General features: G+C 41.6%; 3 protein-coding genes across 3 annotated transcripts; 2 read left to right on the plus strand and 1 right to left on the minus strand.

Moving 5' to 3' along the window:
• The first annotated feature begins 282 nt into the window (after positions 1-282).
• On the plus strand, positions 283-1,833 carry dusp19b (dual specificity phosphatase 19b). The gene is made up of 4 exons (XM_030780856.1): positions 283-540; positions 660-706; positions 937-1,089; positions 1,444-1,833. The coding sequence occupies exons 1-4, from the start codon at positions 300-302 to the stop codon at positions 1,624-1,626; spliced, it is 624 nt and encodes a 207-aa protein (XP_030636716.1). The 5' UTR covers positions 283-299; the 3' UTR covers positions 1,627-1,833.
• A 1,494-nt stretch (positions 1,834-3,327) lies between these two features.
• On the plus strand, positions 3,328-4,416 carry LOC115816374 (zinc finger protein 239-like). Its single transcript, XM_030779330.1, has one exon. It carries the CDS (start codon positions 3,328-3,330, stop codon positions 4,414-4,416), a length of 1,089 nt encoding a protein of 362 aa, XP_030635190.1.
• Positions 4,417-4,948: 532 nt separating this feature from the next.
• On the minus strand, positions 4,949-9,048 carry pnp5a (purine nucleoside phosphorylase 5a). Its single transcript, XM_030780857.1, has 6 exons — positions 8,830-9,048; positions 7,540-7,709; positions 7,175-7,278; positions 6,744-6,919; positions 5,989-6,179; positions 4,949-5,619 (listed from the first exon to the last, which is right to left on the minus strand). Exons 1-6 carry the CDS (start codon positions 8,850-8,852, stop codon positions 5,402-5,404), a joined length of 882 nt encoding a protein of 293 aa, XP_030636717.1. The 5' UTR covers positions 8,853-9,048; the 3' UTR covers positions 4,949-5,401.
• Positions 9,049-13,294: the final 4,246 nt, after the last annotated feature.

Here is a 13,294-nt window from a genome sequence, read left to right on the forward strand (position 1 = left end):
AACAGAAATACTTTGGGGTCTGTTTCGATGTGCAACTACACTGATTTGTATCCTTGGATGGAGCTGTCGTAAAATTAGGTATCAACGTGATACCTGCTCGACAATTCCAGCCTGACAGTAATTAATTCTTCAAAATACTTGATCTTTTGCGACAAAGGTAAGGACTTTTATTTTGACGTATTAGGGTGTAACTAGTAAGTGGATCCCCCATTTGTTGTAGTCGATGTTTTCTTACGTGACTGCTTCGATTGCAGAACGTGCAGATGGTTTAATAACTGCGAGTGGAGTAGCTAATATGAATGCTTATTAAACGTGCCGTGATGAAATCTCTAGCACAAGAAATACAGGGTTTCTCCAAGGCACATTTAAAGAAACAGTCCACACGAGTAACAACGGTTACGGGGAAAAGAATTATAGAATCTCGAAGCGGAACAGACGTTGTCGTCACCGAGGATAGTACAACAGGCAATGCATTTGGATTTGTACAGGACCTGAGCTTGGATCTACAAGTTGGCACTGTTAAGCCGTTTCTTCTTCTCTGTAAGATGTTTGATCTTTCTGTACAGTAAAATTGTGAGCCTGTTTATACATACACTTGCGAAATCTAGTACTGCCTCAGAATTCCTTACCGGTAATAACGTCCTATTCAAACTGTTTAGCCTCCCAGGATGCTGCGCAAGATATTGACACACTGAGGAAATTTAAGGTAAATTGACACGTGTCCGAATTAACTGAGATGATATCTGTGTTTGCATCATTATTATATTTGTAGAGCAATGAAGGCGTCACTGTGGGAATAAATGAGGTCATCAAGACCAGGTTATTAATAGAACGATTCGTTCCAACAACCTTTGTAGTGGTTATGGTGAAACTGACAGTATAACTTACTCACTTATTTCCACATGCTGACTTTTTCTTGCACTCGTCTTGTTCCAGGTTTCACACGTCCTGAATGTGGCCTATGGGGTTGAAAATGCCTTTCCCGAACTTTTCACCTACAAAACCGTGACCATGTTAGATCTTCCAGAGACAGACATCACCTCCTGTTTTCCGGAGTGTTTTGAATTCATCGATCAAGTTAGAGAACAGGTGTGTGTGTGTGTGTGTGTGTGTGTGTGTGTGTGTGTGTGTGTGTGTGTGTGTGTGTGAGTGAGTGAGTGAGTGAGAGAGAGAGAGAGAGAGAGAGAGAGAGAGAGAGAGAGAGAGACTGACTGACTACGGAGGAGATTTCTCACGTGGTAATGTACACAGTGTATCTGTGTGTCTGTCTCTCAGCCTGTCTGTCTCTTTGTGTTCTCTCTTGTTGTAATTATTTGTAAGATTGCGTGTATGTTCGCAAGATGTGTTTGTGTGCATATGCACTACGTGCAAGACAGTAAATGTTCATATTATTTTTATTTTTTTTCCCATGAGACAATTCATTTATGTGTCCTTACTTCACAGAATGGAATTGTTCTTCTGCATTGTAATGCAGGAGTTTCCCGCTCTGCTTCCGTTGCCATAGGCTACCTGATGTCATCAGAGAGAATGTCATTTGAAGAAGCTTGTAAAACAGTTAAGCTGGCTCGACCCTCTATACGTCCAAACCCAGGCTTCCTGGAACAGCTGAAAAATTACAAACCATGAACTGTACAACACTTCAAACCCCAACATAATGTTCAGTGTTTTATGTTGCCTTTCATTTAAAAAAGTGCTCTTTTGAATACAAGTATGATGCTTTTGAGTGGCGTTGTAAATACAAGCTTGTATGCATATGAATATGTTTTGAATTGGAAGATCTCTTAGCATTGTTTTGAAAAGGTTTGGGCTGAATTAAAAAACGTGCCATTCTTTGTTAAGATATTGACGTAATAATTGAATCTCGTTTGTATGCTTAAGTTTTATAGCTATCCACTTTCGTCATGTTAATGATTTCATGCACGTGGATATTTCAACGCTTCGTGGGCAATAAAAAACTACAGTTATTTTTGCTCTCCGATTTCGCGATTTCATGTGACCTCACGCGTTTGAATTCGGAACTTTTATTTTGACATTTTCATTCCGGAAGGTAAAACGTTGACCCGCTACTTGTTTTACTGTTCCTATGAGCCAGGTCAGATAAAGTTGAAGTGTTACAGTGTACTTACATTCTATCTCGCAATTGGCACATGTAGTACATCTTTATATAGTGTTTTTCAAAAGTTTGAATGACGTTGAGTCGGCGTCTGCACGAGTATGACGCATCCTTCTACTTTTCACAAACAACTGGGCTCCATTATGGAGAATTTTGTCACAGCTACACTATCAGAAATTTGCCGGTTTGGGATTACTCCTGCTATTAATCGTCGGAACAACAGTCAGCCTTCGGAGAACGACTGTAGTTTAAAGAATGACATTAGACTGGTGAGTAAACTGAAGATGTCTATTTCTGCTCTCTGTCGACACACAATGGTTTAGATCACACGTATCGTAGCGACAGTGCACGAGACTTACTATTTAACTCTCTCCTCACAGAGGCGATTGACCTCATTTATGAGAAGATTAGCTAAATCAGCGACCGCACAAATCACCGAGCTCGTGTCTGATGAAGGCGTTGGACCCCAAGAGAAAATTTCCCGCTACCAGAAAGAGAACAATGCACTGAAAAGGAAGTTGAGGTTGCTTGAAAGTCAGCTGACTTTGCCGGGGAAGAAGAAAAAGCTAAGACGCGTGAGGCACCGGCCAAATGGAGCCGCAGATAAAGATACAACGACGAGGGAGAGTAAGTTTCGGTCGGGCGATAAGGCTACGTGTGTTTTAATACTTTTGTCTTGTAACGTTATAATATTGTTTCTCTTCTCACAAGGTCTAGCAGTTTCAGGTCACTCACAGACACTGGCGTCATCGGGGAAAGATGTAAACTTCAGTCCCTCTGCCACTGTAAAATTCGAAGATGGTCCTACTCAGGTTGTGGAGGTATGTTGTACATTACATTGAACCATTTTAACATATCTATTTTTTAGTTCCAAAGAGTCAATCTGTGTTTTTGTTGCAGGCAACAGATGTTGAGGAAGCTGAACCTGAAAGTGCTGACTGTGAAGCAGACCAAGTGGAGGTTTCATATGGGCCATCCACTACACAAGGTTTATATTTTCATTTTATTTTAATTTGCTCTATCAGACCATCCTTACTGAGTATTTTTTGTACTTATCAGTGACAGAGCTGTTGAGGAAAAATGTAACTTTCAAATTATGTTTCCGATTGTCAGGAACGTTGACATCTAGTCAAGGTGAAACTGCAGTCGGCTGCCAGCGTGATGGTCAGGAGGAAGGAGCCTATATCCTCAATTCTATTGACGAACCAGTGAATATGACATTGAAGGTTGCTGTGTCAGAGGAAAGCGTCATTCCAGAAGGTTGTGATTCAGCGGTCGACCCGGTGTTGGATGACAGCACAGAGAAGAACCTGGAGATTGAGTTGAAGAATCAGTCAGAGGTGAAACAGCTCCAGTGTGAACAGTGCGGAGAGACCTTCACCTACGCTAACAATCTGAGAAGGCACAGGAAAAACTTTCACAGTGATGGCATTTCGCACGGATGTCCTGATTGCGGAGAGACTTTCTGCAGTAAAAGCTTGCTCAGAGCCCATCGGAAAGTCCACAAAGTCCAAAAACCCCACGTCTGCGTCCTGTGCGAGAAACGGTTCCATCGTCCGAATCACCTGAAAAACCACATGGCCAGTCACTCCGACGAGAGACCGTTCAGTTGCTCCGTGTGCGAGAAGACTTTTTTCCTCTCCAGTATCTTAAAAGCCCACCAGAAGACTCACAGCGGGGAAAAACCGTTCGCCTGTAAGGAGTGCGGGGCAAGTTTTCTCACAAAATCGTATCTGGATTACCACCAGAGAGTCCACACGGGAGAAAAGCCCCACAGTTGCTCTCATTGTGGAAAGAGCTTTGCCCAAAAGAGCAACCTCAGAGCCCATGAGAGGATTCACACCAAAGAGAAGCCTTTCAAATGTGAGGTTTGCGGAGAGAGCTTCATCCACGCCAACAGCTACAAATCGCACAAGCAGCTGCACACGGGTATCCGCGCCTACTGCTGCGAGATCTGTGGTAAGGGTTTCAGGAGAGGAACGCATCTGAAGACGCACCTTCTGACTCACTCTGGAGACAAACCGTTTTCATGTGACGTGTGTGGAAAAAGATTCCCTTTTAAATCGGTTCTGAAGTCACATCAGTTCATTCACACTGGAGCAAAGAACTATCCTTGTGAGGTGTGCTGTAAGAGTTTTCGACAAGCGAATTCTCTGGCGAAACACCGTCTTACTCACACGGGGGAAAAACCCCATAAATGTGATCGGTGTAACAAGTCTTTCCGGCAAAGGAGCCATCTTAAGACTCACCAGTGGACTCATGTTGCTAAGAACAAAGATCCCTCTGAACTTGAAACCAAGTAAACGGGGAAAAAAAAAAAAAAAGATTTTTTTTTTTTCTTTTTGACGCCGTTTTGTTTTTTGGTGCCTTAACAGGTTATGAAACTCGGTTGTAAGATTTTGCTTTCATTTTACTGCGTCTTTTGTGTCATTCAAAGCGTTCTTTAAAAAAATGTCATTTTTAAACATATCAGGCATTAAAGGAGTCGTTTTTTTTTTAAGCATTTCGTTACTTTCTAGTTGTCCAAAGGTATCAGCTGCCACGCCTGAATGGTTTGATGGCTTCCAGGACCACCTAGATTACATGTCAAAAGTGGCACTTATCAGAACAAACTGCTTCTCATTCCTCAAGGTTATACAAATAATTACCTTTAGCTAGTATCAGTGTGAGATGACTATTATTAGTATTATGTGTATAATAACTCCTAGCTCCTGGTTTTGTAAATGCAATCATGATAATGTTGCTTTATGCCGGAATCTTGAAAATGAAAGGTCACAGCCTCACCCCCCCCCCCCCACCCCCCCAAAAAAGAGAAAACACAGAGGTGTTTGAATGTGAAATAAATAATAACTTTAGTAATAATGTTTAAAAAAAAAGAATAAGAGAAATAGAAACAAGAAATAAGAATCTTACAGGCTCCTACTGTACATCTTTTAACATTCACCAGATAAGTTAATCAAAAAACCAACAAACCAACAAACAAACAAACAAAAACAAAATACAGAAGATTGCAGGCTAAATTAAGACATATACACCACATTAAAGATCAGTATTAAAGTTACTGAGACATTTACAGGTCGCTTATAGAGTTCCACGTTCCTTGTTGCCCATTACAGGAATGTACAGGTTGTTAAAGAAAAAAGAAGAAAACAAGAAATCAAAGGGATCTGTAAGGTGAGCGCTTCATGACTGATCTGGGATCAGATCAGTCAAACAGGCGCACGTGAGATCTCGTCGGCTTTGAAGAATCGGTGGTCTCTCGTCGGCTCTGGACTGATCTGAGAACAGTCAAGCGTAGTTGCTGTTGTGCTCGAGGCGCATCACCATGGTGGACACCAGTCTTTCCAGCTGCTCGGCGCGCTGCTTTCCCGTTTGTAGGACCTCCTCATGATTGGCTTTCTCTTCGCTGTCATAGTCCATCACGGCTTTATTGGTGATCAGAGACAGGGCGAACACACGCATTCCGCAGTGACGTGCCACTATCACCTCGTGAACTGTGCTCATACCTGAGAAAGTCAGAGAGAGAGTGAAGGCAGGGTACTTCTCAAACGTCTTAATTAACAGCAGGGGAAACATTTTTCTGAGGTTATTTACGATAACTATAAGGAAATATGAGTTTATTTATTCTCATTGTACAGGATTTAAATTTGTACTGTTACGTTTCTGGAAACGGAGAAAGCCTTGGCATGCACTATATTTTGTTGCTAATTGGGATTCTATTCTGAGTATTAATTTAAAGGCATTTTTTTCAGATGAGATTGAAGAGATTAACCCCTGCGATTATTAACCTGTGATTAAAATGAAATTATTTTGTCATTCTGGGCATTATCTGATCGTAAAAACATTTACTGTCGTTATCTTAGAAGTACGCTTACCAACTGCGTCGGCTCCGAGTTTGTGGAGCATGCGGCATTCAGCGATCGTCTCGAAAGACGGCCCGCCGAGAACGCAGTACACGCCCTCCCGCAGGAAATCGCTGTAGCCGAGCTCCGCTCCGACGTCCATCGCCATCTGCTGCAGCTCGCGGTCGTATGCGTCCGACATGCAAGGGAACCGTACGCCGAACCTGAAAAAGAAAAACCGACGCGAACATTCAGTTTGAACTCTTCGCACAAAAATGGGACGAGGACCTTCCACGGGTTCAGTCAAGCTGATAAACGATAGGACTAGGATGCCTGCGTTTAAAGTTTTGCTGGATGCGTGCCAACTTGATTGGATAAGTCAAGGGTTTGCTTTATTACGTGGTTGTGAAATCTAAGTCATAGGTTCTCTCATTTTGAAAAAAAAAAATGCTTGAAACAGCCTTTTCTTTAAGACTTCTATCAGAGTTCATAATCACTGTTACTCAATCCTTCTCCTTAAGGGCAGGATACCACAAAACGCTCTGTGTTCTATCTAACACACTTGTTTCAGTTCATTGGCTAATTATCAAGGCCTTGAACTGTGATGGTAAAGACCTAAAATGTGTGGAGCTATTGGGCTCCTGGAGCACTTTTGGGGAAAAAGCAGCGTTAAGTAACGAGAGTACAGTTAAACCGACCCTGCCTCTCTCTACCTGTATAACTACACTGGACATAACATGTGGTCTGAATAACACAATGCAACATACTTTCAGAGATGTGCTACACACCTTTCATCGTTGGGCCCTGATAGGGGGTTATTGCCGGCAAATCCAGGCATGTTGATGTGATCTTTGATGACCATGATGTCTCCGACTTTAAAGTCCTCGTTGAGGCCGCCAGCTGCGTTAGTCAGCATCACTGTTTCAACTCCCAACAGTTTAAATATTCTCATCGGCAGAGTGATCTGTAACATACGGATGTATAATTCGATTCAGTTCACTCATCCCACACAAAATCAGACAATTAGTCCAATTAATTTTTCATTATGTTTTATTTCATAACAGACAGATTCAGTGGGAAATTGAAATTGAATTGAGAAATTGTCCTTAAACTACCATTCTTAGGGCAGTATAAGTATACATTTTAGATGATCCTTTCTTAAAATAAAGTGAGCTTGATTAAATGTAAAAATAATGGGGAATGTCCATTGACAATGTACCTTCTGAATGGGGTATCCCTCATAGAGGTGGAACCTGCCCTGCATGCAAACACAAGATCTCCCTTTAAGGGTCCCAAACACCAGCCGTCCTGCGTGGCCATGAACTACAACACACAGACACCAAATCAGCCCCAAAGTCACCGGTCAGACCGTGTCCAGTTCGTAGTAAAACGCAATCAATGCAGTGATCGATGAGCAAATATTGATAATTACTATAATAATTACAGGTAGGACACAATGATATCAGAAATCATGCCATCACAGAAACAAAAGTACAGTTATTAACCAGCTGCCCTATTAACAACTGAATGCTATCTACATACTGAATAATGATAACAGGCATCTCAATATACACACACATATACCTGTGCTTTGGGGGAAGTTCGGGATGTCCCTGTAGTTGAAGATGACGGGATCCTTGAGCATGTCAGCTAGCCCTCCCATACCTGAGCCGCACACAATCCCCACCAGGGGGCGTATGGCTGTCTGAGCAAGGAGCCAATCGGCCGTGGCCCTGCAATCCTCGTAGCTATACCTGGAACACAGAACCATCAAAGAGTTCCCTATGAGATCATCCACTCACATGACTACAAGAGTATGTGACTGATTAAATGCGTATCAGTAAAGGTATATTATAGCATCATCACGGTTTTTAAGTTCCCACAAACTTGAGGATGCTACTTATGAAGCCAAGGTCTTACATTCCATTGGAGTCAAAAGCGTAGTTATACATTTCTGCCTGCGCTAATCGAAAGGTGATACTTATTCGCTACCTCACATGAGCGAGGTCTTTAAGTTCACAAGTTCTTCGCGAACTCTTCTCAAACGCAAAGAATGTGACCGCGTTAGTCACACTGAGAGAGTTTGCCTGGAGGCAAAATGTATTAAAACTATGGAACGTCATAGCGACACGCTGAGTAAAAAATATATGGTAATAATGTAACTGGAGCCATCACAGTGAATCCGGTTATTTTAAGCACTACACCCTGACAGCTTAACAGTCTACACCAAAATAAAACCCCATGTGTTTCAGTCTGGACCTCAGAAAACTGCTTTAAAGTTGAAATACTAGTTGCGCAAAAGTCTTCACGGGAGAAAGAATTGTTCGATACACATATTTTCACACATTGCTGGTGAGAGTATATGCTTCTTACAGCTCTTTTGGCTGGTTTACGCTAATTAAATGAAGGCTATCCTGAGGAAATAAAAATCTACCAACAGCTGGAGGACGCTTGGTTCTGACGCAATCGCAACACGCGTCAAAATTGGCACCTGTCAAAGGCTTGAACCCGCCACGTATGCGACCAAATTCAACAAACTCGGCAAAAAAGTAATGTTTCGATTTTGGTTGTTTGGTAAAGATCTGGTAGATCTGGTAAAGAAATTTAGTGTGCACGTGTTCCTGCTCTAAATTAAGGCCACCCTTTATATGCCGTTCCCTGGAAAGGCCATTGAAATCATGCCCACTCTGGAGTCATGCCATGCAATAGATTTACTGTACAGAGCGTATCATTTATATGCCGTCGCAAAATTTGAAGTGTATTTTCCCTGGGTTGGTAAGTCAGTATTTAACACAAGGAGAAAGTTGGTACAAAGAGGACATTGTGTTTGGTGTTCCTATTTACAGAAAGTTAAATGAATTAGAAGTCGCTTACCCGCTGGTGGCCTCAGGAAACATATTTGAAATAGTACTTTTCGAATTCTTCACAAAACTAATAAAAAAAAATTCTTAAGATTTTCAGCAACTGTGAACGCTACAACTCGAGTCCGCCGGCGAAAGGTCTGTTCTTGAAGAACGAATATGTGACAAAAATGAATAAATAAACAGACTGATGTTGTTTCTGTCCCCAAGTTCTTCCAATGCTTCTCTCACTACGGTTCCTCGTCACTGTCCCACGCTGTCGTTGTATTTATAGACCCCGGCCTCGCGTAACCCCCCCCCCCCTCTCCTTTTCTGACGCAAATGCACGCAGAGGCGCTCTTTGGAAGCCCACCGCACACCCCCTGACGTAAAAGAGGAAGGGACAGCAACGGACACGGCGTCCATCAAAATGTTGGCCAACCTGTAATGCAGTTACGGAGAAGAGGAGGCTCATTTTGATAAAGTTTAATAATTCACTCGGGAAAGGTGCTTAAGTCCCAGGTTTCAATGATCATTCTCACGCTGCAGTGTGTGAGTGTTTCATTAGTTAAAAAAAAAAAAATGATGTTGGTTAATTGCCTGAATATCGCATGTGTTAAAGTAACATGTGTTTTCTGTTTTCTTATCTTGTGCAAACATTGAATCATGAAGTTTGTTCAAAGTCTGTTGTTTTCCTGAATATACAGTGAGTTATTGGTACGCTAGAAGGTACGGTCACGCGAATGCGTCACATCAGCCTGTTTGTCTCAGTCCGGTAAATATGACCCATATCCTGTGTGTTTCTGGAAGGGTTCTGGGGGCATAACATGTATGTACACAAAGCAGTTGTCCCACATAATGTGTGAGGGCGTACATTTGCTTTAAACAATAATACCTGAGGCTTAAGTGGAAAAAACATTGGTACTGACGTGTCACCACCTAACTCGTTCGGCCAAAAAGACTATAATCTTTTTGGAACAAGAGAAAAATGTAATGTGCTGTCTGAAACTGTGCAGTAAAAAAAGATATCTAATATAATACAAACACTTTAAGTAATAACTTCCTTTGTTAGATCATAAACTTATCATTATGGGCTCACTGACTTCCAGACGACACCGGCCTATACAATAAAACACATACACACAGACAGGCGCACGCACACACGCACGCACGCACGCACACACACACCCACCCACACACACACAGGATCGTAGCCCGAAGTTTAAGACCGACAATGGAATGTTACCATCGTCCGTGTTAAACTTATTCTTTTCTAGAAATCCCAAAACCCCATAAAATTTCATAAGGTGTTGTCTCAACCTGCACAGTACAAAATAGAATCATTTAATGTAAAATATTACAAATGCTGCATTGAGTAATTTCTTTTGATGCATCGTGTAGTTATCTTTATTGGGTTTTTTTTTTTTTTTTTTTGGTCTTCTAACAAATCCTGCTTTCTATGGCAGGAATCTGCCTTTAGCTGAAAGAACCTGTTAAACACGACTTACTTCATTTAAATGGCCAAAGCCCTAAACTAGAACAGCGTCCAGTTATTTATGAGGTCAAAATGTCAAGACAAAGGACTTTGTTACATATATTATCCAACACATACAACGCGTGTTATGCCATCAACCACTGTTATTGCACTGTTCGTAAAACCTGGAAAGATTTGATCAAATTTGAATTGAAACACAGTCTGTGGGTTAAAGAGAAGAGTGTGAGGAACCAGACACACACACACACACACACACACACACACACACACACTTACTCTGGGGCAGTAGTGCCAGCACACGCAAGGATGAATCTCTGTGACACTTTTGAAACGCAGTAACAATAATGTTGGAATGTTCCGGAACAAGGTTCAGGTCTTCTCTAACCTTCATCCATCCATCCATCCATCACGTCTGACAGATGTTCCTCCCTGTTCTGATCTGATGATTCAACAGCGTGTCCTAATCACCTGACATTAAATAGAAATGTGATTTCAAGATTCAAGATTCCTTTATTGCTACATCTCCTTATACAGGTATAAGAGAATAAAAATATTGGATTTCGGCTTCTCGACATTGCAGGTACAAGATTTAAATGGTGCCAGCAATTGAAGCGATTTAAGACTTAAATAGTTCCAGGGCTGATTAGATTGATCTTAGTTTTATTTGGGCTCTTCCTGTTTCTGATGCTACAAACACCTGGCCAAACTGACGTTTACCCTGAGTGGACAGAGCTTGTGAGAGTGTCTTGACAAGAAATAGGAAATCTTGAGGATCTTTGCCGAGATAATAAAGATAATATTTACGACTTTGAGCAAGCGATTGTCCGGGCTTCGGTGCGTCTTCCGCTATTTTGACCGCTGTTAATATTTCTGAGAGATTCTTTAGATTTCCAAGGCTAAGGGTTAATGGATGACCCGGCGCTTCAATAACAAGCCCGGCCTTCGCCTAAGTCAACGTTACGCCTAAGCTCCCTCCAAACAGTGTGTTTGCCACCTGTCCACAGTGTGCTTATGGGCCATTAAAATCAATAGAAATGTTCCTACGATGTGTCAGCTGCTCCTCCGTTTCGTTCACGTGCGAGTTCAATCGGTTTACCAGGCCTCGTTTCGAGCCAAAACCAGGTCAGATTTTCCTACGCCGTCGGTCTCCACGACACCTGGAGCGGGGTCAGCGCTGTGTCCGTGAAGAGAAGTCCACGTGGTTCTCCAGACCGCACATAACATTCATGTCAGTACAGTCACGTCAAATACACTGTGTGTCCCTTAACTGATAAGTGCCTGTGTGTGTGTGTGTGTGTGTGTGTGTGTGTGTGTGTATCTCTGTTCTTATTAGCATGCGTGAAAGGCCTTTTATCATGGATGTGTGGGGGAGACATGGATAGATAGAGAGAAAGAGAAAGAGTGAGAGAGAGAGAGACAGAGAGAGAGAGAAAGAAAGAGAGAGAGTACTTGTGTGTGTGTGTGTGTGTCTTCGTGTGTGTGTGTGTGTGTGTGTGTCTTCGTGTGTGTGTGTGTGTGTGTGTCTTCGTGTGTGCGTGTGGGAGAACACCAGGGAAAAGCTTGAGATTGAGCTTTTTTTTTTTAAATTGTAGAGAAACTGTTGTAGACACAGTTTGATGTGTGATGTTCCTTAATTGTCAGACAAGCAAATATTCATTGTAATGACAGATTAAATCTTCAGAAAAGGAAAGTCATGTGATAAGAACACATGGTTTGTCACGAGAAACCCAAATTCGGTTTTGTCTGCTTGGTGAGTTTGGGTGATTCGTTATATACTCCGTAGGAATGGCCTTTGGCCTGATGTGATCTCTCACTGGTGGAGAAATAAAGGACAAATTATTCATGTCCAAGGGCAAAGTTTGAAATTTGTCTTAGTCACGGGTGATAACATTTTTTTTTTACGTGTTGTGGGGTTTGTTTTTTCAAAGATCCACTCATACAATTAGGTGTGTATGTATGTGTGTTTGTATGCACATGTGTGTGTGTGTGTGTGTGTTTATGTTTATGCAGTAATGAAGCTTTGAGCAAAACAGGGTGTGTGTCAATGGAGTAAAAATGCAGACTCACTGCTAGACGATGATTTTATGCAATAAGGGGGTGTGTGGTGTGTGTGTCTACTGTGTGTGTGTGTCTGTGCAGTAAAAAAGCAGGTAGTTCAAAGGGAATGTTTTGTAACGTTATGCAATGTGTGTGTGTGTGTGTGGGCGTGTGTGTGTGTGTGTGTGTGTGTGTGTGATAAAAGACACAGAGTTATCCTGTGGCTGTGTTTGCACAGACAGGATAGGACTGCCAACACAGTCTGAAGCTAATTCAAACAGTAAGAGCAACTTTGTGTTTGTATGAATCTCTCTCTCTCTCTCTCTCTCTCTCTCTCTCTCTCTCTCTCTCTCTCTCTGACACACACCCACCCACACACACACACACGCACACATTGTCTCTTGAGCCATCTCTATTCAAACCCAGAAACAAAGAAGAGAATGGAGCATAATGTCCAAACGTAGTATGAATCTCAGACATACTATCAGCTTAACTCTGTCAAATTCTTTTAAGATGTTTTCATGTCAAGTGTCTTAGGAATAATAACAAGAATGATTATTATTATTATTATCATTGCTAATTACAAATCATTATACCTTTATGAGGTCTCTCGTAAGAACCAAATTCAAACAACAACAAAACAAATTATTTTGTGGTCCCAATTCTGCAGTCAAAATTCCCTGCTGCAGCTTTCATGGTCCAAGCAAATGTTTTTTGCAAACAAACAAACGGATTAAATTATTTACATCTTCTTTCCTATCGTTTCCCCATTTAAGAATTTGTGGAACTCATTTTAGAATTACGTTACATCCATGATTATAATTTTTTTAACTGTAAGCCAGCATTTGCTGTAGTGAGTGATGATAATGTTAATGCTAAACAAACAAACAAACAAACAAACATGTAATGTAATTCTTATAAACCATCTCAGAGTTGACTCTTCTCTGAGCTAATCTGACCCTGCTTG

Source organism: Chanos chanos, chromosome 7 (assembly GCF_902362185.1).
Source record: "Chanos chanos chromosome 7, fChaCha1.1, whole genome shotgun sequence".
Classification (NCBI taxonomy): domain Eukaryota; kingdom Metazoa; phylum Chordata; class Actinopteri; order Gonorynchiformes; family Chanidae; genus Chanos; species Chanos chanos.